The sequence below is a fragment of the Dipodomys merriami genome, unplaced genomic scaffold, assembly GCF_024711535.1.
Source record: "Dipodomys merriami isolate MVZ:Mamm:240054 unplaced genomic scaffold, mDipMer1.0.p SCAF_556, whole genome shotgun sequence".
Taxonomy (NCBI): domain Eukaryota; kingdom Metazoa; phylum Chordata; class Mammalia; order Rodentia; family Heteromyidae; genus Dipodomys; species Dipodomys merriami.
Window position 1 is genome coordinate 484,911 of NW_027206131.1, and position 22,460 is coordinate 507,370.

At 42.9% G+C, this 22,460-nt stretch overlaps 1 protein-coding gene across 1 annotated transcript in view; it reads right to left on the reverse strand.

Annotated features, from left to right (window-relative positions):
- Nucleotides 1-22,460, reverse strand: part of LOC138812003 (uncharacterized) — a 175,690-nt gene that overhangs the window by 67,125 nt on the left and 86,105 nt on the right. The window contains 9 exon segments of the mRNA XM_069999962.1: nt 322-453; nt 1,940-2,002; nt 2,004-2,063; nt 2,891-2,941; nt 4,139-4,183; nt 7,011-7,089; nt 8,658-8,805; nt 15,100-15,200; nt 20,825-20,860. Coding sequence (XP_069856063.1) covers nt 322-453; nt 1,940-2,002; nt 2,004-2,063; nt 2,891-2,941; nt 4,139-4,183; nt 7,011-7,089; nt 8,658-8,805; nt 15,100-15,200; nt 20,825-20,860 — 715 coding nt within the window.

Consider the following 22,460-nt stretch of genomic DNA (forward strand, 5'->3'; position numbering starts at 1 on the left):
TATTCAGTCCCACACCAAATCGTAAGACGCATCCAGAACTGTCTCCATCCCTCAGCCCCATCTGAAGGAGCAGGTCTGAGGAAAGCCACATGTGTTCCAGACTGATTATTCTTGGCTACACTTAATCACCACCGAGTAAACAAACGCAGCACTCACTCACACTTGTGCAACTTATTCCATCCCCTGCAGCCAGAAGAAACTGTCATGGGATGCTATTTAACATCTGGAAATGTGGAAGCGATTTTACAGAGCACACAAGGACCACAAGCTTCTGGCAGCGGCTGAGGTCACCCAGAGAGTGGAAGGAGAGAACTCACTTACAATGAAGCCAAGTTTCTTGTAATCCCGGGTATACATGGACTTGCATTTCTCCAAGCTGCTGCTGCTATTATTAGGTTCAGTCTCTGCATCAAAAGCAATTCTTCGAAGTTCAAATATGATGTCTCTTTGAGCCTAGATTGAGGGAGGGAGAGGAATCTGCTGTCATTGTGCAAAGTGACATCAACTCTCTTTTTCTTCACCCCCAGAGTCCAAATGAATCATGCTTTAGAGTAAAAGAAAACCAGATAAAAGTCAAGCCATGTTCTAAATGAGAGCTGAGCACACTTTGCCCTTTTCCCCTCCCCCGGCTTCTCAAGCTTGGCATCTCTCCAGTGACCCCAGCTGCCATCTCATATGGAATATTGGTAACCAGTTGCCAGGGACCTGGCCTAGATGAGGCCCTAATTGCGAAGGGAGGCAGTGAGGGGCGTAGGCTGAGGTAGAGTCTGGGAGGGCCCACTGCTACCTACAAAGCAAGAGGCTCACAAGGCCCGTGAGCAGTTCTGCAGTCGCAATGGATCTTTTACTCCACTAATCAAGGACACATCATCAAAACTAACAGGAAACCAAAATAAAAGGAAGATCCCAAAGAAGAACCAACCCCTGTGCCCTTCCTTGTCCATCCATAGTAAATGGATGAGCACATGACATTCACAAACAGCAGGAACAGAATTCCATAGTGCCAGTGGCTCAGGCTTGTAATCTTAGCTACTCACGAGGCTGAGATCTGAGGATAGCAGTTCAAAGCCAGCTCAGGTAGGAAAGTCCATGAGACTCTTATCTCCAGCTGACCACCAAAAAAGCCAGAAGTGGAGCTGAGGCTCAAGTGATAGGGTGCTAGCCTTGAGCACAAAACGTCAGGGACAGCATACAAAAATTGTGACCACAAGGACAAACCTTAAAGGTACTAGGTGGAGTGAAATAAGGCAGATAATAGGTGACAAGTGTTGCCTAGAATACTTCTGTGTAGCCACACCACAGCAACAGGAAGCAAAATGGAGCAAGCTGGCCAGGGCTTGCAGGATAGCTCAAATGGAGTTATTGTTTAGGGGACCCAGAAATTCAGTTTTGCCTGATGATACTTGGTAATGTTTTCATAACAATGTGAATATACTCAGTGCCAGTGAGCTTCCACTTTAAAATTACTCCCTTATTCACCAAACAAAAAACCACATGCATGTTCAGGGCCTAATGGAAGCCTTTATTTATTGCTAGCACTGGGGCTCAAACTCAAATCCCCATGATCTTACTTTGCTTTTTCACTCAAGGTTTCCATTCTATACTTGAGCTATCCCACTTCCAGGTTTTTGCTAGTTAATAGAAGGTATGAGTCTCACAGATTTTCCTGCCTGGCTAGCTTTGAACCAGGACCTTCAGATCTCAGCTTCCTATCTAGGATGACAATTGTTAGCCATCAGCATCCGGCTATGATCAATTGGTTTTATTATCTATAGGTATTCACCTATATTGAGAAGCCATATCCCCAAGCCCTAAGAAAGTAATACAATACTTATAGGATCCTCACAAACTCCAGGATTCAGAGTTGCTAGCAGAAAGATGGCTGGTGGCATTGCACTTTCTGTTTGTCACATGTTACTGCTGTTAGATGCACACCTACCTGATCCTGGGGGTCCATTTTGGTCATCATACTGTCTTCCAGGAGGTTGAAGGTGAGCACTTGGGAGAACATATAATTGGTGGGCCATCTCGTTGTTGATGGCCCGCTGGGCAAGGATGACATGCTGCAGAAATACTTTGTTAAAATACTTACCAAAAAAAGAAACGGCAGACCACAAACTAAACATCATCAACAGGCCCAAGTGGAGGCTGGGCAGTCTGCATCTAGATGCAACCAGGAATGAAGCCTGGTGGCTCACCCTTCAGAAGGAAAGCCAACATACATGTGAGCTCAGAGCTCTCCCTGATGACTCAGAGGCAGGAAAAGATCTTCTGTGTGCAGAAGACGAAACAGAGGGTGGGGAGGCTCTTAAAGGAAAGGGTCGGGCCCTGGCTCCCCCAGGTCACAGGGGGGCAAATGGTGTCACCACCATCATAGTCCCCTACCCACGCATCCAACTTCCAAGAACTAAAGCAACCTTGTTCCCACCCTACAGAAGCAAACTCAGTGCAGGAACACTGCCAAGAAGCCAACACTATCATGGCACAGGGAGCTACCTCTGTCTCAGTGCTTGAATCTCCAGCTCACAACTCAGTGAAAAGTAAACTGCTTTCCCCCAGAAAAACTGGGGCAGCACCATGGTGCTAGGTATTAGAAGTTGTGGAGTTCTGATTCCTTTCCTTACAAAGCTAAACCGTATGTGTAGAAAACCACCACAGGAAGGCGGGCTCCAGCCCAGAGGCCCAATCATGTCATCTTTACTCCTACAGTAGGTCCACTATGAAGGATGCTTCCTGTGGGACAGAAATATTGATTCTGACTCTCAGAGCCCACCATCTTCCCTCCTTCCTAGCCCTAGCCTTCACCAAACAGTGGAGAACAAAGTGCAGATCAGTCACAGAAGGGACACTAAAGTTGCACCAGGCCCTTCCTCCCCAGTTAGGTACTCACTGTTAGAATGATGGAACGCAGCTGCTTCTGAGCCAAAATATTTGCCATTTCCTGGGGAAGAAAAACACCCCACACAAAGGCTTTGGTTAGAAAGACAGCCATGCTTTCCACACAACCAAGTGTCATTCTTCCCGTGTGCTTCAGGGCCTGGATATCAGCAGTATTTCTTAGAAAACTGTGGCCTTGGAAGGTACTAGTATTCCATGATAAGGCTGGATATTCCATTTGGATTATAAAAGCCAAGTACAAAGGCATATATATATGAATACATATATATATATATATACATATATATATATGGAATTTTTTTCCTTCTAGAAAAATCACTCTCCAGAAACTAATGGTTTTCCACTCAAAAAGTGCATCAGAGGCTGGGCACCAGTGGCTCATACCTGTAATTCTGGCCAGCCAATCAGATGTCTTAGATTTGAGAATCTGGTTCAAAGCCAGCCCCAAGAGACTGGAATTATCTCCAATTAACCAGCAAAAAGAAGAAGTGGGGGTGTGGTTCAAGTGGTAAAGAGCTAGCTTTGAGCTGTTGAGTGGGTAGAGGAAGGACCCTGTACCCGCTTTTCTTAGATTGTATGAAGATGACCAGACAACACACACCCACAGCAAGGACATCCTGATGTTGGAGAACCATCACCCTAAAATCCCTAACTCACCTAAAAGCAAGTTCATCTACCTGCGTGCAGAACCAAGGGCAAATGACATACACCCCAGAGCTGGATCAGCAAGCTATGCAAATGAACCACATGGGGTTTCAGATGGACAAATATCTGGCCAGATGTGATGCTGTGGAATTCTCCCTTGGCTTCTGCATGATATAAGTTGTGCTCCAGCCTCTCCTGGCCTCAGCAGAGTACTTGAGGATGGTTTTATGAGATGAAATGATTCACAGGCCCTCTTTGGAAGGAATAAGGGAGAAATTTCATAGTCAAGCCACATCCTTGGGACACACTAAGAAAAAGTCAAAATACTGCTCATATGCAGGAAGACACTAGAATGCCAGTCTGTGCTGGGGATTTTTTTTTTCGGTGCTACGAGTTGTACTGAATAGAGAAGAAACTAAGCTACAATGAAAAACAACAGAACCATGATATCTACTAAGGTGAAAATAAATGTACAGAAAGCCAGGGGAGCGAAGAACATGAGGAAAGGAACTCGAGGGGATGTAAGGGGTACAGGCAGGATGGATGAGGGCAGACTGAGACAGCAGGGTCCACAGAGGGAACATGGGTGACTTACAGTCAGAGGACACCCAAGGATGTCAACATTGTTGTCTACATCAACCTAACAGCGCCAATGCCACCACAGAAAGGAGAGCAAGCAAGAGAGAAGAAGAGATGGAAATTCAGAGCTGTTGGCAACTTTGATGCAATGCCCTGCCAACCCACTGCCTAGGGAGGACTGTGAACACCTTTTACACTTATATGGGAACAGAAGACATAGAAATGGAAATCCATGACCAGGTCATCTTCCTGCCCTCAAAAACAAGAAAGCAAAGGCAACCACATCTTGAGACACAAGCTGAAGGCAAGCCCAGAAAACACCATCGGCCATCTCTACTACATGATTCTTCCCCAGCTAAATACAGTAGCTCTTGGGTGAGGGTTGATCTGGCTTGGTTAGGTTTGTTTTTTTTTGGAGCAGGTAACAAACAAAAGACCGAAAGGACCTCTATACATACATCTCCAATATTGCTTTTTATAAATATTGTATTCCTTTTGCAAATGAAAAGTGCAGCCCAATAGTCACCAAAAAAAGAAAATAAAAAAATGCTTTGTGCTCCTATTTCATCTATAGGTTAATATGATTTTATAACATTGAAATGATAGAAATGTAGATATAATTACAGATACACATAGACAGCCACAAGATAGTCACCAATAGTTAGAAGGCTATTTCCTGTCCAACAGCTACTAGTCATTGACTATCTACTTACAAAAATATATATATACATATACATATATATGCATAAGACTGTGTGTTCTTGGGGGCACAGTGGACTCCATGTGCTTCTTTGTATCCCAAGTTCCAGGCATGATATTCAGCAAGCAGAAGATGACAATAAATATTTCATTAAGGAACAACTGAATATTTGATAGTACTCTCCTAAGAAACAGAAGCTAGAACAGAGAGAAAACAGAAGGATTTTTGTGAACATGAGAGATATCTGTCTTAGGGAATAGTTTGAGTAAACATGAGAGTCCATGGGGAGATTTTCATAGCACTGAAATGACAGAAACATATAAATATATAGATAGATATACCAATACGGAATGATGTCTACAACATAGTTTTAATCTTAAAAGAAGTTTTCTATAAAGACAGTACATGTAGTATGCCGAGTGTTGGTTAAAAATACAAACAAAACTCTGGGCTGGGGGAGTGGCTCCATTGGTAGAAAGTGAACATCATTGAACAAAAGCATTAGATATCAAGTTCGAGTCCTGGTCTCGGACGAAAAACAAACAAAACAAAAGACACAACTAGGCAAATATTTGCATAGAACAAAGCAGGATGACCCACAGCCATGGAAAGTACATGGGTACTATGAAATTGTAGCAAGTCTCTCTTTGGGAAGGTAATGAAAGAAGCTTTCACACTTCTTTCCTTTTGGTCTTTCTTTCTTTCTTTCTTTCTTTTTTTTACTTTTTTTTAAACCAACTCTTTTAACTAAAAATATAATTAAATTTTAGGAACTACAAATACAGCCCAATGCCTGTGCTCATGGCTATAATCCAAGCTATTTAGAAGTCTGAAATATGAGAATCATAATATAAAATCAGCCTGAGTAGAAAAATCCCATTGACTCTTTTTTTTGGGGGGGGAGGGGGGTCCGGTCAAGGGGCCTGAACTCTGGGCCTGGGCGCTGTCCCTCAGCTCTTCAGCTCAAGGCTAGTGCTCTACCACATGAGCCACAGCACCACTTCTGGCTTTTTTTCTTTTTGCTTATGTGGTGCTGAGGAATCGAACCCAGGGCCTCAGGCATGCAAGGCAAGTGCTCTACCACTGAGCCACCTTCCCAGCCCCTCCCATTGACTCTAATCTTTACATAATTGGCAAAATGCTAGAAGTGAAGGTATGGCTCAAGTGGCAGAGCTTGGAAAGGCCCAGCAGGGAAACAAAAACAAAACAATAATGAAACCATGGAAATGTAACTCCTAGAAATGAACCAACAATCCTAAATGGAAAACAAATCAGAATCCCTCACGTTTAATAACTGATATTAAAATCCTTGGAAACATGAAGATAAGATAAATAGGATAAATAAAGTCTGATTCTATGCACAGCATTGAGTAGCAGGTTAGCTTTCTACACTCTTGTGAAAAATTTCCTGGCAGATGCCATGATCTCCTTAGTGAACTCTCCTATGGCAGTGAACTGTGGTCAGGGTAACACATTCTATGTTATGCAGGTAGAATTTTAAAAAAAATTAATGGTCTTTGAGGACTAAGCTAAATTCCAAAACATACCAAAACTCTTTATTCTGTTCCTTCCCCTATTTGAGAAAGAATCAAAGAATTTATAGTCCAAAGAACCCCAAAAGTTAGGTTTCTTCTGTGTACCTTTAAGGGATTCTCCCTTCCCTCTATACACAAAGATACAAATGAACGGCTCAGTTCCCCCACCCATGACCCCAAGGGTCAGAAGATCTAGGACCAAGCAAAGAGCACCTCTCATACATGAGCATGGTGATCTCCACCACAAGCATCATCTTCAGCTGCCCCCTCTCGTTCTCTCGCTTTCGCATCTACTGTTCTCCTGAGCAGGCAGGACACCTCTGAAAAATGGGGACGACACCTCCCTGGCCTTGGTGAATGACTAGATGACAGAAGACCCTGGGGGCTTCCACGTCAGAGGCCATCACATCAGCCAGGCTCCCATCTTTGTGTGCTCTGAGATTTTAGGGAAGGGTTCTTAGGGCCAAACACTCGTTTCAGTCAATGGCTTACCCAAGTCTCCACCTCCTCCCTCCCCTACACCCTGCTTGGTGACATGGCAGGAGCCAGAGCCACAAAGCAGCCCTCCAAGACCCCCAGAGAGGAAGGAGAAGGCATCCTCTGCACAAACACTTCCCAACCCTGGACACAAAAATGGAAGCAACACAGCTCACCTGCCTGCGCTCGTCAGGAGCTTTCAGGAAGAGTGCATTGATGACAGTGATGGTATAGGTTTGAATTTCCTGATCGGTTCTGCAAAATTAAAACGGCAACAGAACTGAGATGAGGTGAGCCAGCCCAGAGGGAGGCCATAATAAACCTCATCATTACACAGCAACATGGCTCCTCCCACAGGGAGAAGAAAAGGGAGGATCCTCTGTAGACCTGTAGTGAGCACTGAGAGCAGACTTCCAGCACCCCTAAGCTGGAAACAACAGATGCACAACTGCTATGAGTGACCACTCAGTGCTGAGAGCAGTATATGTACAGGGGCGAAACTCCTCTGAACAATTAACCGGCAGTTTAATATCAGGAATACAAGGAAGCTAAGTAGAGAGAGGAAGGGTAGGTAAATACAGTCACAATTTTCAATGTACACTTGTGAAGATGGACCCAGAAAACTTAAGTGGATGAGTGGGGCTGGGAGAGATGGAAGAAGTGACACAAACCAAGATGTTGTACACTCATAAATGGCCGGTTGAGGGCTGGGAAGGTGGCTCAGTGGTAGAGCACTTGCCTTGCATGCATGAGGCCCTGGGTTCGATTCCTCAGTACCACATAAGCAAAAAGAAAAAAGCCAAAAGTGGCACTGTATGTGGCTCAAGTGGTAGAGCGCTAGCCTTGAGCTGAAGAGCTGAGGGACAGAGCCCAGGCCCAGAGTTCAGGTCCCACGACCGGACCCAAAAAAATAAAAATAAAAATAAAATAAACAAATTGGCAGGTTGAAATGAAACTCCTTCAAATAACTACAATAAAAGATTCCTAGTGAAGAGTTACAGTGTGGCTCAGTGGTAGACTGTTTAGAAGCATAAAGCCTTAGTTCAGTTCTATCAAAAGAAGGGAGGAAAGACTGCTTGAAAATGTCTAGCATAAAATTTCTAATGAATTCTGAAGGTGTTCGTAATATTACAGAAAACATTATACAGTTAGGTCACCCTCGGTTAAGAACTTAGGAGAGCAAATTGCTTTATGCCTTAAAAAGAAAAACTCTACTGATAGCCACAAAGACAGGTTAAAAGCCAAAGGTTTTCCCAGGGCAAGGGGCCATGGACAGAGCAATGCCAAGGACAGACAAAGCAGTCCTCAAGGATAAGAAGTCACCTTGCCATGTCAGTGTAAGGGGAGAGAGAGGTGCATGACTCACCATAAACCAAGGCTGCCAGGTGTGGTGACATACTATAATCCTGGCTACTCAGGAGGTAGAGATCAAGAGGACCAAGGTTTGTGGCCAACATAGACAAAAAGTCAGCAACTCCTACATCTTAACAAATAAGCTGGGCTTGGTGGTTCATACCTATAACCCCAGCTAGGCAAGAGGCCATAGGAAAGAAGATCACTGTCCAAGATCAGCCTGAGCAAAAATGCAAGACTTTATTGAAAACAAAAACAAAAGCAGATAAAGGAAAAATGGGGTGGGGTATGGCTCAAGTGGTACAGTAAATACAACCGAAAAAAAAAGGAAAGGGATATTTGTTTGTATATTTAGTAGAATAGTACAAAATAATTTGCAGCATCTCTGTGGCTACGGGAAGCCCCTCTCCAAAGAGAACAGCTCCTTCCCCAGAGATAACAGCCTCTCCCCAGGAGAGCAGCATGCTTACCCTTGAAGATGAGGAATGAGTTGGCCAATGGTGATCTCTTGTGCCACCTTCTGGTAGAGGTCATGGCTATTGAGCACCATGGACTCCAAAATGGCCAAGGACCGCTGCAGGATTGAGATGTCCATGGCCGACTTGTTCACAAAACTTGCTATCTGAAAACCCAAGTAGTACATCATGGATGGCTCATAGAGTCAACAGGGAAAGGAGGAAAAAAATTAAGCACATCAGGAACTCAGCGAGGATATTTGATTCTAAGGATGGAGCATAATTCAAAGTAGCAAGAAATACACCCAGTCACCATTGAGATTGGTGAAATCCTACCAAACACAAAGAAACCTCTCTTATAATCACTGATAACTGGACATTTCTTTACTGGGTATCTTCAAAGAATTATTCTGCCTGGTTTCCCCTAGACTATTGTGTTCTGAGTTTCAGCTTTCCAAGGCAGACAATTTTATCATGTACATTACACGGACTGGCGCATTTCTCTGAGAGGATAAATTCAGTGTAAAGCACGGCCATTCCTCTCCCCTCCCCAGGCTGCTCCTTCATTCATTCATTCATTCCATCCACAACTCTTATGTTCTGATATATTCCTCACATACAAATCACACTCATCAATGCAATTCAAATGGCAAGTTTTCAGCAGCTGGCTATTCCAAATTATAAAGATGAGAAAGTAGAGGAGGGGGAGGAAGTGGAGGAAGTGGGGGAAGAGGAAGAGGAAAAGGAAGAGGAGCAGGAGGAGGAAGAGGAGGAAGAGGAAGAAAAGAGGGAAGAAAACCTCTCTTTCTAGGGTTAAAAAAATTATCATCTCCCCCACAGGTAGCAAAAAGAAAACTCTTTAAATTAGCAGTGCTAAAAAATGTAATAGTTTCAAGTTCTCAAATGCATTCCCTAAGGGGAAATCAATCCTTGAATCCCTAACTACAACCAACCACAATATAATAGGAAAGGAAAATAAAAGAAGGGTTACGATAATGGAGCAAGGCAGTCCAGACACATGGTTACCATAAAGGTTTTATTTTAAACACCTCATTAAGATTTACTACAATCTGTTGACAACCCACACTAAAAAGGCCATTATTGTATCAACATGATGGCTTTCTTAAAAGCCATCATTATTTTGTGACAAGTAACCACTCCCTGAGTCCCACTTAAACACAAATTTATCCCCTTCTGTGGTCCAGTCAGGCCCTCCCCTCAGACTCCCTCCTTCCCTAAAGGGGTGAAATGCCAGTGTACACACACCATTCTAGCTACCATCCCATACTTGCAGTCCACACCCTCCATATGGGAGCCAGAATGGGGGAACAGATCCAAACAGGAGCCTACTTCAGATCTCCACACCCCACCTGCCTCACTCCATTTATACCTCAGTAGGTAAGAAAGAATGAGGTGCAGAAAAACAGGAGTGAACCTGGTTTCATGTTCCAAAAGGCAATTATTTTACTATAGGAACTGCAGGAAAGGCATGAGGATGTTAACAATCCTTAAAAGACTGCTATGGCTCTTCTCCTGCGAATGTGTTTATTGTCCCAGGCAGGTGTCAGCTCTGCTCCTCACATCTGCTGCAATTTAACAAGATCTTTACAGGGCCTACCAAGGGAAGCCTACTGACAAAAATCCAATGGCCATCATGCTCTGCCCTGGGTTTTAATGTAAATTACATCTTTTCTAAGAAGAATGTAAATGCCTGAATCCGCCACCCCCCCCCCACTCCATTCATTTTCATTGTTCCAATTAATTCTTTTTTAAAAAATAAACTTTTATGCCCCTACTGGAGCTTGAAATCAAGGTCTGGATGTTATCCTTCACTTTTTACTCAAGGCTGGTGCTCTATCATTTGAGGTACAGCTCCACTTCAGCTTTTTGATGGTTAATTGGAGAGAAGAGTCTCAAAGGCTTTCCTGACAGGACTGGCTTCTAACTGTGATCCTCAGATCTCAATCTCCTGAGTAGCTAACATTACAAGTGTGAGCCGCCAGGGCCCAACTTGTTCCAGTATAATTCCTGACTCTGGCATAAGGAATGTGAAAAACCCACAAGAAAGTTCATTGATCGGAACTTCTTAACTTTCTCTCTACCAAGGGCTCTTCCTCATTGCTCGCTCCCTTCCTGCCTCTGTATATAGAATCTGGATGTGACAAAAGTCCAGGGGTCTCACAGGTGAGCACCGCTTGCTAACTTTATCAAGCCCCCACTCCACTACCAACTCCCAGCCCTCAGTGATAAGCATTCCTGGTTCCACACAGCGGGTCCTCCAGAGACACCAAGATGAGCAAGACCCACAGGTATTTCATTTAAAGCAGGGACAGATTAAAAAGCACTGACTATGAATTACTCGAAGTAAGCATTCTCAGTATCTAAATGGATCCATTTGGTTATTCCAACAAGGCCCAAAATTAAATGGTATGAAAAAGTATCATTGTAGTCTTCTTCTTCCCTTCCTAACTGCCTCACTTTTTCAAGTATCCATACTCATTAAGTGCTTAATCTCCCCAGTAACATGAGAATGCATTTGAGATATTTTTCTTTGGGGCACAAACTCAGTGGATGTAGTAGTTGGAATCTTTTCTGTAGAGTGATTGCTGGACACAAGCACCACCATGTTAAGAATAGCTGCTACCAACTCACAAGAAGCTATTTTAACTATGCCACTTCCCTTGTTTTCCTCACAACTTCTGGCTTCAGTCAGGAGTCCTGGTCTCAGTTGATGGCTCAGATAAACTTTTAACCCTTTGCAAACTAATCATTCATTCAAGATTGTGACACTAAGTTCTGACCAAATGAATAAGAATTGTAATACAGTAGAGATAAGACAGCTGCGCAGATATCCTGCCACTTGCTTACTTGGCATCCTGTCAGCATCATGACTTTCTGTGGAAGAAAAACCTCGCTGAATTCCTTTTGAGCAGGTGTCCTGATTCCTGTGTGGTACTCTAATATCCTGAGATATTTCCAACGGTACATACACACAACATGGGCCCTCCAGTCCATTGCATCCTTGGGTTCCTAAAACACCATCTTTTCAGTTTCCTCTCTGCTCAACTGTTCACCTCACCAAAAAGAGCTGTGTATGGTGATGTACCCATATGATCCCAGCTACAATGGCTGCATAGGTAGCAGGATCTCACCTTGTGAGCCAAGGTAAGCCCTGGGCAAAAATGGAAGGCCTTAGCTGGTTGAGTAGCTAAGTGGTAGAGCTACCTGCCTAGAAAATAGGAGGTCCTGAGTTGAAACCGTAGCACTGCCAAGACAAAGAAAGAACAAAAAAGTGCTAGGCCCTGTCTAAAACACAATGAACAGGGAAAAGGGGACTGGGGACATGGTTCCAGTGGTAATGCGCCTGCCTAGCAAATGTGAGACCCTGAGTTCAAAACCAGTACCACCAACCACAAGCAAAACAAAGTAATCCCGAAATCAGAGAATTACTTAGGTCAGTTTTCAGAAGCTGAGGAAGTAGATCTCAAAATTCTCATACATTATCAAGGCAGAAGAGAACCATGGGGCTGCATGGTTGATTTTAAATCATCTGGCTGAGGTTCATAAATCTCTCCAAGTTTTAGAAGACAAAATATTGAAGCCCAATGGCTAGATGTTGTCTAGGCAGTGGAATCATCTGATCTTCCCAGCAAGCCAGAGCCTCCTCAAAACAAAGGCCTCAGGGGAATGCATAGGAAACTTCCCTTCCGAGAGAAGGCACTAGGGCCATGCTTGGCTAGCGGAAAATCAACTCAGAACACAGGAAGTCCTCTTTAGGCACTAGGGCCATGCTTGGCTAGAGGAAAATCAACTCAGAACACAGGAAGTCCTCTTTCTTTTCTCTTCAGGCCTTCCCTCTTCTAAGTAGCCAAGTCATTAAAAAGCAACTCCATAGCAGGGTGCCAGTTGCTCACTCCTACAATCCTAACTATTCAGGAGGCTGAGATTTGGCTGAGATTTGAGGATCATAGTTTGGAGCCAGCCCTAGCAGGAAAGTCTGTGAGACTCTTATCTCTACTAAACTACCAGAGAAAGAAAAAGAAAAAGAAAAAGAAAAAGAAAAAGAAGGAAGGAAGGAAGGAAGGAAGGAAGGAAGGAAGGAAGAAGGAAGGAAGGAAAAGAAAGAGAGAAAGAAAGAGAGAAAGAGAGAAGGAAGGAAGGAAAGAAGGAAGGAGGGAGGGAGGGAGAGAGGACAGAAAGGCAGAAAGAGAAAGAAAGAAAGAAGAAACAAAGAAAGGAAGGAAGGAAGGAAGGAAGGAAGGAAGGAAGGAAGGAAGGAAGTAAATAGGGAGGGAAGGAGGAAGGGAGGGAGGGAGGGAAGGAGGGAGGGAGGCAGGCAGGCAGGCTGGCTGGAATTGGAGCTGTGGCTCAAGTGGTAGAATGCTAGCCTTGAGGGAAAAAACCTCAGGGACAGAGCCCAGGCTCTGAATTTAGGCACCAGGACTAGCACAGAAAACAACAACAACAACAAAACAAAACAAAAAAACCGCTACAATATACTAGCATCAAGGGCTTCCATGTTCCATGGCATTTAGGAAATAGTGTTAGTTCTTGCAGCTACAATTGGTAAACTCAAATCTAAATGCACACATAACAAAGAGAACAGACATGGAGAGAGGGCTGGCAAGGAGAACAATATTTCTCCAAAGTACTCTGAACTTGGCATCAATCAGAAGCCAACTCAAGATCACAGAGAGAAGCACCTTTTGTCAGTGCTTTTCCTAATTATTTTTGTCGAGATAAAGCTCCATTTAAAACATAGAGGCCAGCACAAACCTGGGGCTGTCAGGATGCTGAATACGGTCCAGCTAATGAATAAAAAGTGAACCTTACCCAAAAACTGTAAGTAATTTTCTAGTGACTAATTTTCAAAGTCATATAAGAGACTTTTTTGTAAGTGGCAAGGCAAAGGAAATGAGGAAACAGGAACAAGTTGCTTTTAAAAAATATATCCAATTTTTAAATTTAGTTTGCTTCCTGAGAATTAAAGTGGGTTTCTGAAAATTTCACGTTAGTAAAGGCAAACCATTTTCATTAGAAAATGGAACAGCTGCCATGTTCTCCCAACATTTGAAGAAACCCAGCTCTCAAGTGAAGTTTTTGACTTGACACATTCCCATCTCTGCCCATTCTTCTACCTGATTCCTTTGGAAAGAAGAGCCAGTCATAAATGCCCCTCAGTAGATGAATCGATCAAGAAAATGTGGTATATATACACAATGGAATTCTATGCCTCCATCAGAAAGAATGACATCGCCCCATTTGTTAGGGAAAGACTTGGAAAAAATTATATTAAGAAGTAAGCCAGCCCCAAAGAAACATAGGTCCCAAGGTTTCCCTTATTTGCAATAACTACTCTATGTCTGGGACAAGCAGAAAAGCTCAGAAAAGATGATGTTAAGCAAAATGAACCCAAAGATAGGGACAAAAGTGGTTTTTTTCTTCCTTGCTAATATTTCTAACGTATTTTATAAGGTACCATATGATTTTTTTTGTTGCTTTGTATGTCCCTCCCCCACGGTCTAACTTCTGTTTTCACTGTATTTGGTGTTGATATAATTTGGGGAGGGAAGGGGAAAAACCAAATTGTTTAAATAGTGATACAGATTGACCCTTTGCAACAATGAGATGTACAAGACTCTATGTCGAAAAACAAACTTTACAATTTACGCTGAGGAGGTGGGAGGGTAGGGATGATAGGGGGAAAACAAAGGAGGAGGCAACAATGCTGGATAAGAAATGTACTCATTACCTTGCTCATGTAACTATAACCCCTTTGTACAGTATTTTCACAATAAAAAAAAACTGTAAAAAAAAAAAAAAAAGAAAACTTGCCAGTCTGGCACAGACGTGAAGTGCCTTACATTCTTTCTGACGTCAATGTATACTCAAGAAAAATGCTAATTGTTATCATTAGGAATAAAGTTTATCTTAAATGAGGGGGAAAAAAAAGTGGTTAATACCTGCAATCTTTCTTACACCAAGACCATGAGTCAGCGGAAGGACCCTACCTAAGACACCTGAAGCAGACCCTCAGTCTCCTCAGTTCCTCATTAAGCCCATGAGTGCTGGACATCAGCTTCCTTTGCCTCTTTCCCTGTCGCTGAGCATGGGGTTGGGGATGGATAGTGAAGATGGCATCTCGGCCAAGTTCTTGAGTTCTGAAGCCATGCAGTAGCGCATCCGAAGACACTGTGTCCTTAGCAACAACACAGTTTCCCTTAACTCTGGGTTCTCATCCACACAACATTTTATGTTCTCTGCAGGGACAAAAGGTCACTTTCACCCAGAATGTTCAGAGCCCCACATTTATAGGCCTAGTTAAAACACACCCATGCACACCCCCCTATCTTTTAACATAACCCAAGGAAACAATGATAAAATAATCCTCAAAGCAGAGAATGGTACCCTTGAAAGGAGGGAGTGATGGGAGCCTAGGAAAGCAGTTTGCATTTACCTTCTTTAATGAACGCCACCGAAAACGTGTCCCAAGACACGATGCCATGCTCTATGAGCTCTACAAAGGCCATCAATGTGAAGGACAGCATGTCCCCAAAGCTGTAAAACATACGGGGGGGGGGGAACACACAGAGTCAATGCTGGGCAGTGGGGAAGTGCACAAGTGAGCCAGCTTTAGGAAGCAGACCCAGACCTCTGGACAAGCAGCTGGGCAGTCAGACCCACTCCACTGGGCAGCAGCTGGGCAGAGTCAACAGCTCAAGTGCCAGGCTGGCAACAAACAGGACAGGAAGGGACAGGTGCTTGCCGCCAGCCAGGGATCTGAGAAACACGGAGCAATTCACTTGCCCTCTCTGAGCCTCTGTGCTCTCAGCTAGGAAGTAAATAATGGCTCTTTACGGCAAGTCTTTAGGTAGCACACTCAATAAAGTTGGTAGCATATCAGTATTTAGTAAGGAGCATCTCAGTCAGTGAAAGTTCCTAAATGCTCCCTTTATAAGCCAGAAGAATCAAGAGGGATAATCCAAAATGATTCAATTAGCATAACAGCCCTTAGGTAAGGATTCAGAGCCTCTGTATATAACTTTAACAAAAATGGCATAAGCATGATAAATAAGCATATTCACCTTGATGTTACAATGGCCAGCATCCTGTTCTGAGTTAATGGGTTTCAGGGACTATCTATGATGATTATATTATGATTCCATATACTGGGTTTGCTCATCCCATCATTCATTAGGGGGGTCTGATATGTGGTTTATAGATTCAGAGCAATTAGGGGATGCTATGGTCTGTGTCAATCACAAAGTCCTGCGTGTTCAAGGTGCAGCTCTGGTGAGAGGCAATGGAAACTGTAGAAGGTGGGGCCTAGTAGGAAATCTTTAGGTCACTGGGGGTGCGTCCTTGCATAAGTCTTAGAATCACTCTTTTTATCTTTCTGGCCATGGAGTAAGGGCTTTCAGTCCATCATAATGAGCTGCCTACACAAAGCAACAGGGCCAGCCCATCATAGGCTAACACCTCTAAAATGTGAGCCACAATAAATCACCTCTGGTTGTAAGTTAACCTAGCCATGTACTGACTATAGTGATGGAAAGTTGCCTATGACCAGAGGGTGGGGAGGCAGGGGAGGGATGTTGAGGAGGAAGAAGAGCCATCTTTGTAAAATACCTTCATCAGAGGTTCATCCTAGGTTCTGACAATTTCAAAACCATTCTTAGTCATTTATACATCTCAGAAATTTTCACTCTTATAAATTTTCATCATCATCATCATCATCATCATCATCATCATCATCATCATCATCATCATCATCATCTATAGTAACTCCAAACCATCAAGAATCTCTCTACCAGCAGATAGAATTATAGGATTTCTATACTACATTATACAATAATACAGATTCCTACACTCAGTTACTTTTTGTTGTTGTTGTTGGTGGTCATGGGGCTTGAACTCTGGGCTTGGGCGTTGTCCCTCAGCTCTTCAGCTCAAGGCGAGCCCTCTACCACTTGAGCTACAGCGCCACTTCTGATTTTCTAGTGGTTTATTGGAGATAGGAGTCTCATGGTCTTTCCTGCCCTGGCTGGCTTTGAACTGCAATCCTCAGATCTCAGCCTCCTCAGTAGCTAGAATTACAAGCATGAGCCACTGGCGCCCAGCAGCTACTTTTTTTTAATGAAGCTGGACATTACAATATTTTTGGGGGGGAGGTCCGATCGTGGGGCCTGAATCCTGGGCCTGGCTGGGCACTGCCCCTCAGCACTTCAGCTCAAGGTTAGCACTCTACCACTTGAGCCACAGTGCCACTTCCGGCTTTTTTCTTTTTGCTTATGTGGTGCTAAGAATCGAAACCAGGCCTCAGGCAAGCAAGGCAAGTGCTCTACCACTGAGCCACCTTCCCAGCCTGGTCATTACAATTTTTAATCTAGAGGATCGGACATCCCATTATTGCTATATCACAAAGTCTGCTAACAGATTCAGATTTGGATTTAGGTTTATACTTCTTTTAAAAAATAGCTTCACAGTATTCCTTCCTGCTATTCTTCTACTCAGCCCAGTCTCAAAATAAAATGATTTTTTGAAATTCTGCTCTATTTCAACGGTCTTGATACTGGCAGAAGCCCATCCAAGGGGAGATGACTCTCAGAGGAGGACCGTGATTCAGAGACCAGAGGAGAGGATACACACTGGACAGACATGGCTATGTGGTGATCTCTGGAGCCACACATAGGGGCCCCCACATCAAGCTCTAAGTGAATTCTCCAACACTACAGTCTCCCCATTCATGAGGATGATGATCGTGGTGGTGAGGACAATAGTGATCTTCATTCAGAGAGAAGAAGACTGGAGAAAAAAAATGAGCTAGCCTAGTCCTGGGATCAGGAACAGTATGTGGCAAGTGCTAAGTTAACAGCCATGTGCCTATTACCTGGGACCGCGGCATAATAGTAGCATTGTGGATGCAGGAAGCTCCTGGTTTTCAAACGTTTTGCCATCAATGTGGAAAAAGTCAAGAGGGAGAAAACATACAAGGGAGAAAAGTACATGGAAAAGCCAGATGGAAAAACCAGATGGAAAAGCAGCCCATGTCTCTGGCTTCCTGCACACAGGCAGTCCCAATCTCACAGGGGCCCTAGGTGGCACCAGAGGCCAGGCCTCAAAGACAAGCTCCCAACAGGAAACTAAAATGACGGAGAGAACAAATAACTAGACAGCAAGGTGGATGACGACTCAAAACAGTAGCAAGAAAGGTTAAATAAAAGTTCCAGGATAATCCACTCTACAAAGGATGAGTTATAAGAGAACAAGTGTTAGAGTGCAAAAATAACAGAAACTGCCTTAGGAAAAATAAGATAATAAATGCAATTAGTAAGACTGGGCAGGAGTCAGTATTACAGTACTATGAAAACATTATTACATAATAATGTATTAGTAGCAATAAATACTTTGTTAACTTATGCACGAAGAGAAAAACAATCACATAATAATGAATAGTTGGCATTTGCTCATATCTGACATAATAGGATTCGAAATGCTACAGGTTCTTCACATACCTGCCACAGACTCCACTCAGACCAAGATCTTTGCCTTGGTGTCAGCGGTTAGAGACAGCAGTTAGAGAACCAGGAGAGAACAGAAAGAAAAGGAATGAGCCCACAACTGGGCTCAAGCTGGTCTTCTGTTTTGTTTTACTGACAGCACTGGGGTTTGAGCTCAGGGCTTTGCACTCCACCATTTGAGCCACATACCTAGCCCTTTATGCTACCGTCATGTTTCAAACAGGGTCTCACATTTATGCCCAGGCTGGCTGGGATGACAAACTTTCTGTTCATGTTTCCCATTGTACCTGGGATGATATCACCATACCCAGGTTTTCATTGCCTAAAAAGGAGTACAGAGAACTTTTTGACCACAGTAGCCACCAAAAATCACAATCCTCCCGATTTCATCCTCTTGAGTAGCTCCGATTACAGACATGAGCTACTGTGCCTGGCTCAAATGCTTCTTGACATTCCCAGTTAGCCACCTGGCCTGGGAATACAAATAAACTTGTGTCCAGATATTAGTCTTCCGTAGCTACTTTAAGAGCAAATGTCTTCCCTCTAATTATCTGAAAGCAAATGTCTCTACTTCTTACCTACCTGCCCAATGAAAGGCTAATCTAAATGGCCAGAAGGAGCCCATCTGAGGACAATCAATCTGCCCTAAAGAAATCCAGTTTGTCTATAGACTCTCCAGGCAGGCTTTAAGGACCTTTGGGGGTGGGATGGAAAGTAGGAAGAACATCATGTGTTTTCCAGATCTCCAAGTGGTGTTAGGGATCAGGATACCCTCTCTATGGCTATCAAGGAAGTGAAACACTGTTTCAGAGATGGCAGGTAAGGCTCTCCATACTTACAGTGGTCCATTTCTGTGAGTGATTAACAAGTGGGAGAAAGGGCATTTCATGTCACTCACCCACTGAGGAGGTCACAGGAAGTGACCTGGTCCACTCAGTAATGTGAGAGATAGACAGACAGACGGGACATATTGACGATAGAAGACAGAGACAGAGAAAGAATTGATCCAAGATAGAAATGATAGAAAATAGATTTGTAGATGATAAAAGAGAGATGTTACATAGATACATAGATGATAGGTATACATAAATGATAACTAGAATTATATGACCTCCTATAGAATACATACATATGCATATAAGACACAAAATAAATTCAATATAAAAATATGTAAAATGTTCATATACTACATAATAAAATGCATAATACACATATGTGTGATAGAACATTATATAATACACTGTATGTAGTTCTCTATATTAAACGTCTATTTCCCTGGAATAAGTTATGTTTTTCCTGAGGAAGAGCTTTTCAGACTTCAACTTCAAACCTTCAGCAACAAGAAAAGGATGGCATGTTCAAATATGGTTACATTTCAAAAGAAAGGCCCTTTGTCAAATAAGGTGGCTGGAAGAGCTGTCCTGGAACCCTCACATCCGGGTATCCATCTCCACTTCCAGAGAGGAGAGATTCAGACTCCCAGGAGAGAAGGCAGAAGCCAGCTTCCGACCTCCACACTCCATCTGTATCGGACACCATGCTTGGAAAGCACTATAAAAGAAAAACAAGCACTTGGCACATTCTGGAACATTTTTATTTACTGGGTTTATTTGTTTTTATTATGTGCTAGGCTAAAGACTTTTACAGTAGTGACTGCCACAAAAGGAAGCGTCTGCAAACTACATACTGGGCCACCGTCTCTGTCACAGCCAGCTGCACACCATGTGTGCTGCAATGACTCAATGAAATGTTTCTCAACTTACTAGGGATCATCTTCCTTCCAGAAAAATCCAGCCAGTCTCAAAACAAGCATCTAAATTTATCCTGCCAACTTTTTCAGAGCAGAGTGCATCCCAATGTTTCTATGGAATGATGTACCCAATACAGACTGGAGAAAAGAAAGGAAAGGCAACTTTTAAAGCTATCCTACAGGCTCATGCCTGTAATCCTAGCTACTCACTAAGCTGAGATATGAGGATCACGGTTCAAAGCCAGCCCTGGCAGACAAATCTATGAGACTTTTATCTCCAATTAACAAATAAAAAGCCAGAAATGAAGGTGTGCCTCAAGCGGTGAAGTACTAGCTATGAGCAAGGAAGCTAAGCAACAGCATAAGGTCCTAAGTTCAAACTCAAGTAGCAACACAAAAGAAGGAGGAAGAGCACATGGAAGAGGAGAATTATCAGGAGTGGAATCAGCACACAAGTGATCTAGAACAAATATTTTTCAATCTATGCATCAGTCTCAAATACTTTTTAGATGTAGTGCTTTTCCTTCTTTCTGAGTCACTGATAAAAACCAAAGCCTTCAATCTCTGAACATCACATAAGCCACAAAAGAAGAAAGCTCGGCTTAAAGTCATAGACAAAACTCTACCCAGAAGTGCTATAGGGGAAGGGAAGAGGGAGGAAAGCCTGTGTAATCATTTAGTGGTAACCAACAATAAATACTCTCTGCCACGAGGGAAAAAAACAAACAAACAAGGAAGTAGATTCATTAAAAAAAACTGTTTTAAAAACATCGAACAAAAAGGAAAAAAGTAACTTACTCAAAATATGTAGATGCATAGTTATAAAGTAAGCCAGAGGACAGGTTTTAATTATGCAGACAGGAAAAAAGGAAGTATTAAGATTATAACATAATTTAATCATATATTCTTACCAAGGCTTCATAATCTTCTGCAATTTCTGGTATTGGCTGTAAAATTTAAAAACAACCATGAGGAGCATGTTTAAAGGCAGTAATAGTCAATTCATACAAACATGTATCTGGAAGAAAACTCAGGATTAGAACCAGGAGGGCCAAACTGCTCCTCAGCCACTCAGTGCATTTCAATACATCATTCAAAGGGATAAATGGGCATTAAATCATGATAGGAAGCAACAAAAACACAAGGAACAAACTAATTACTTACACCAGCCATCACATTTACTTACAAGTAGCTCTATTTGAACCAATCTGGGTTCATGGTTGATGAGGAGAAACCCCCATGGGTAATAAGAAGTCCAAAGGAACAGGACTTAAAACAATGACTGAGTAGCTTTCTCTTGTAATATGCCAGCTGACTGTCTTGGTCTTGTAAGAGAAGGCCCTGCAGTTTGCTAAAATACCTGTTGTACTTATGTGCCACAAATAGGACATAGTGGAAGAGAAATAATCTGAACCCACAGGTACTAGTGAAAGTCTAGCCAAAGATATAATATGGGTCCAGTTATGAGAAAATGATACAAACCAGTAGGAAGATGTGTATGTTTCAATGGCAAAACTGCAGTATCTGTAACATACCATCCTGGGTCATCAGATTCTAGTCCCACTGTCTTTGAGCCGTTTTACAATGTATAGGTAGGTAGATGGCAGTCAGGCAGGCAAGCAGGCAGAAGATGGAAGGGAGGAAGGGAGGAAGGGAGGAAGGAAGGAAGTCAGAGAGGAAGGGAGGGAGGGAGGGAAATAAAAGAATGGATGGTGGATGGATGAACAGATGGATGGGCAAATAAATGATGGATAGACAATGGAAAAAAGGAAAGGAAGGAAAGGAAGGAAAGAAAGGAAAGGAAGGAAAGGAAGGAAGGAAGGAAGGAAGGAAGGAAGGAAGGAAAGAAGGAAGGAAGGAAGGAAGGAAGGAAGGAAGGAAAGAAGGAAGGAAGGAAGGAAGGAAGGAAGGAAGGAAGGAAGGAAGGAAGGAAGGGAGGAAGGAAGGAATCAATCCCTGGCTCTATCCATCCCCTCTGAAAGTGATTTAATTGGCTTCTGCCTGATGATAGAAAACCAGTTTGGCCTCCAATTGCAATTCACCTCCATCTTCTTTCCTCCATATATAACTTATAGTCTTTTGATTTTTTTCTTGAAACTATTATAACTTCTGCCTAGTTCTCTCATTTCAAATAGCTAAATTCTTTTAACACATGTTCATATGTGTATCTGTATTTTCTCTGGAAATAATCTTTAACAAATTATCTTTTAATAAACCCACTTGAAAGATATTCTACTTGCCCGGCACCAATGGCTCATGCCTGTAATCCTAGATACTCAGGAGGCTGAGATATGAGGAATATGGGCCAAAGCCACTCAGAAATGGCACTGTGGCTAAAGTGGAAAAGAGCTAGCCTTGAACAAAAGATTAAATAAAGTTCAAGGATAGCATCCAGGCCCTGAGTTCAAACCCCACAATTGTCACCAAATAGACAGACAGACAAACAGATAGACAGACAGACCGACAGACAGACAGGCAGGCATGCAGGCAGACAGACAGACAGACAGACAGACAGATAGACAGACAAATAATCTACTAAACTGCTAA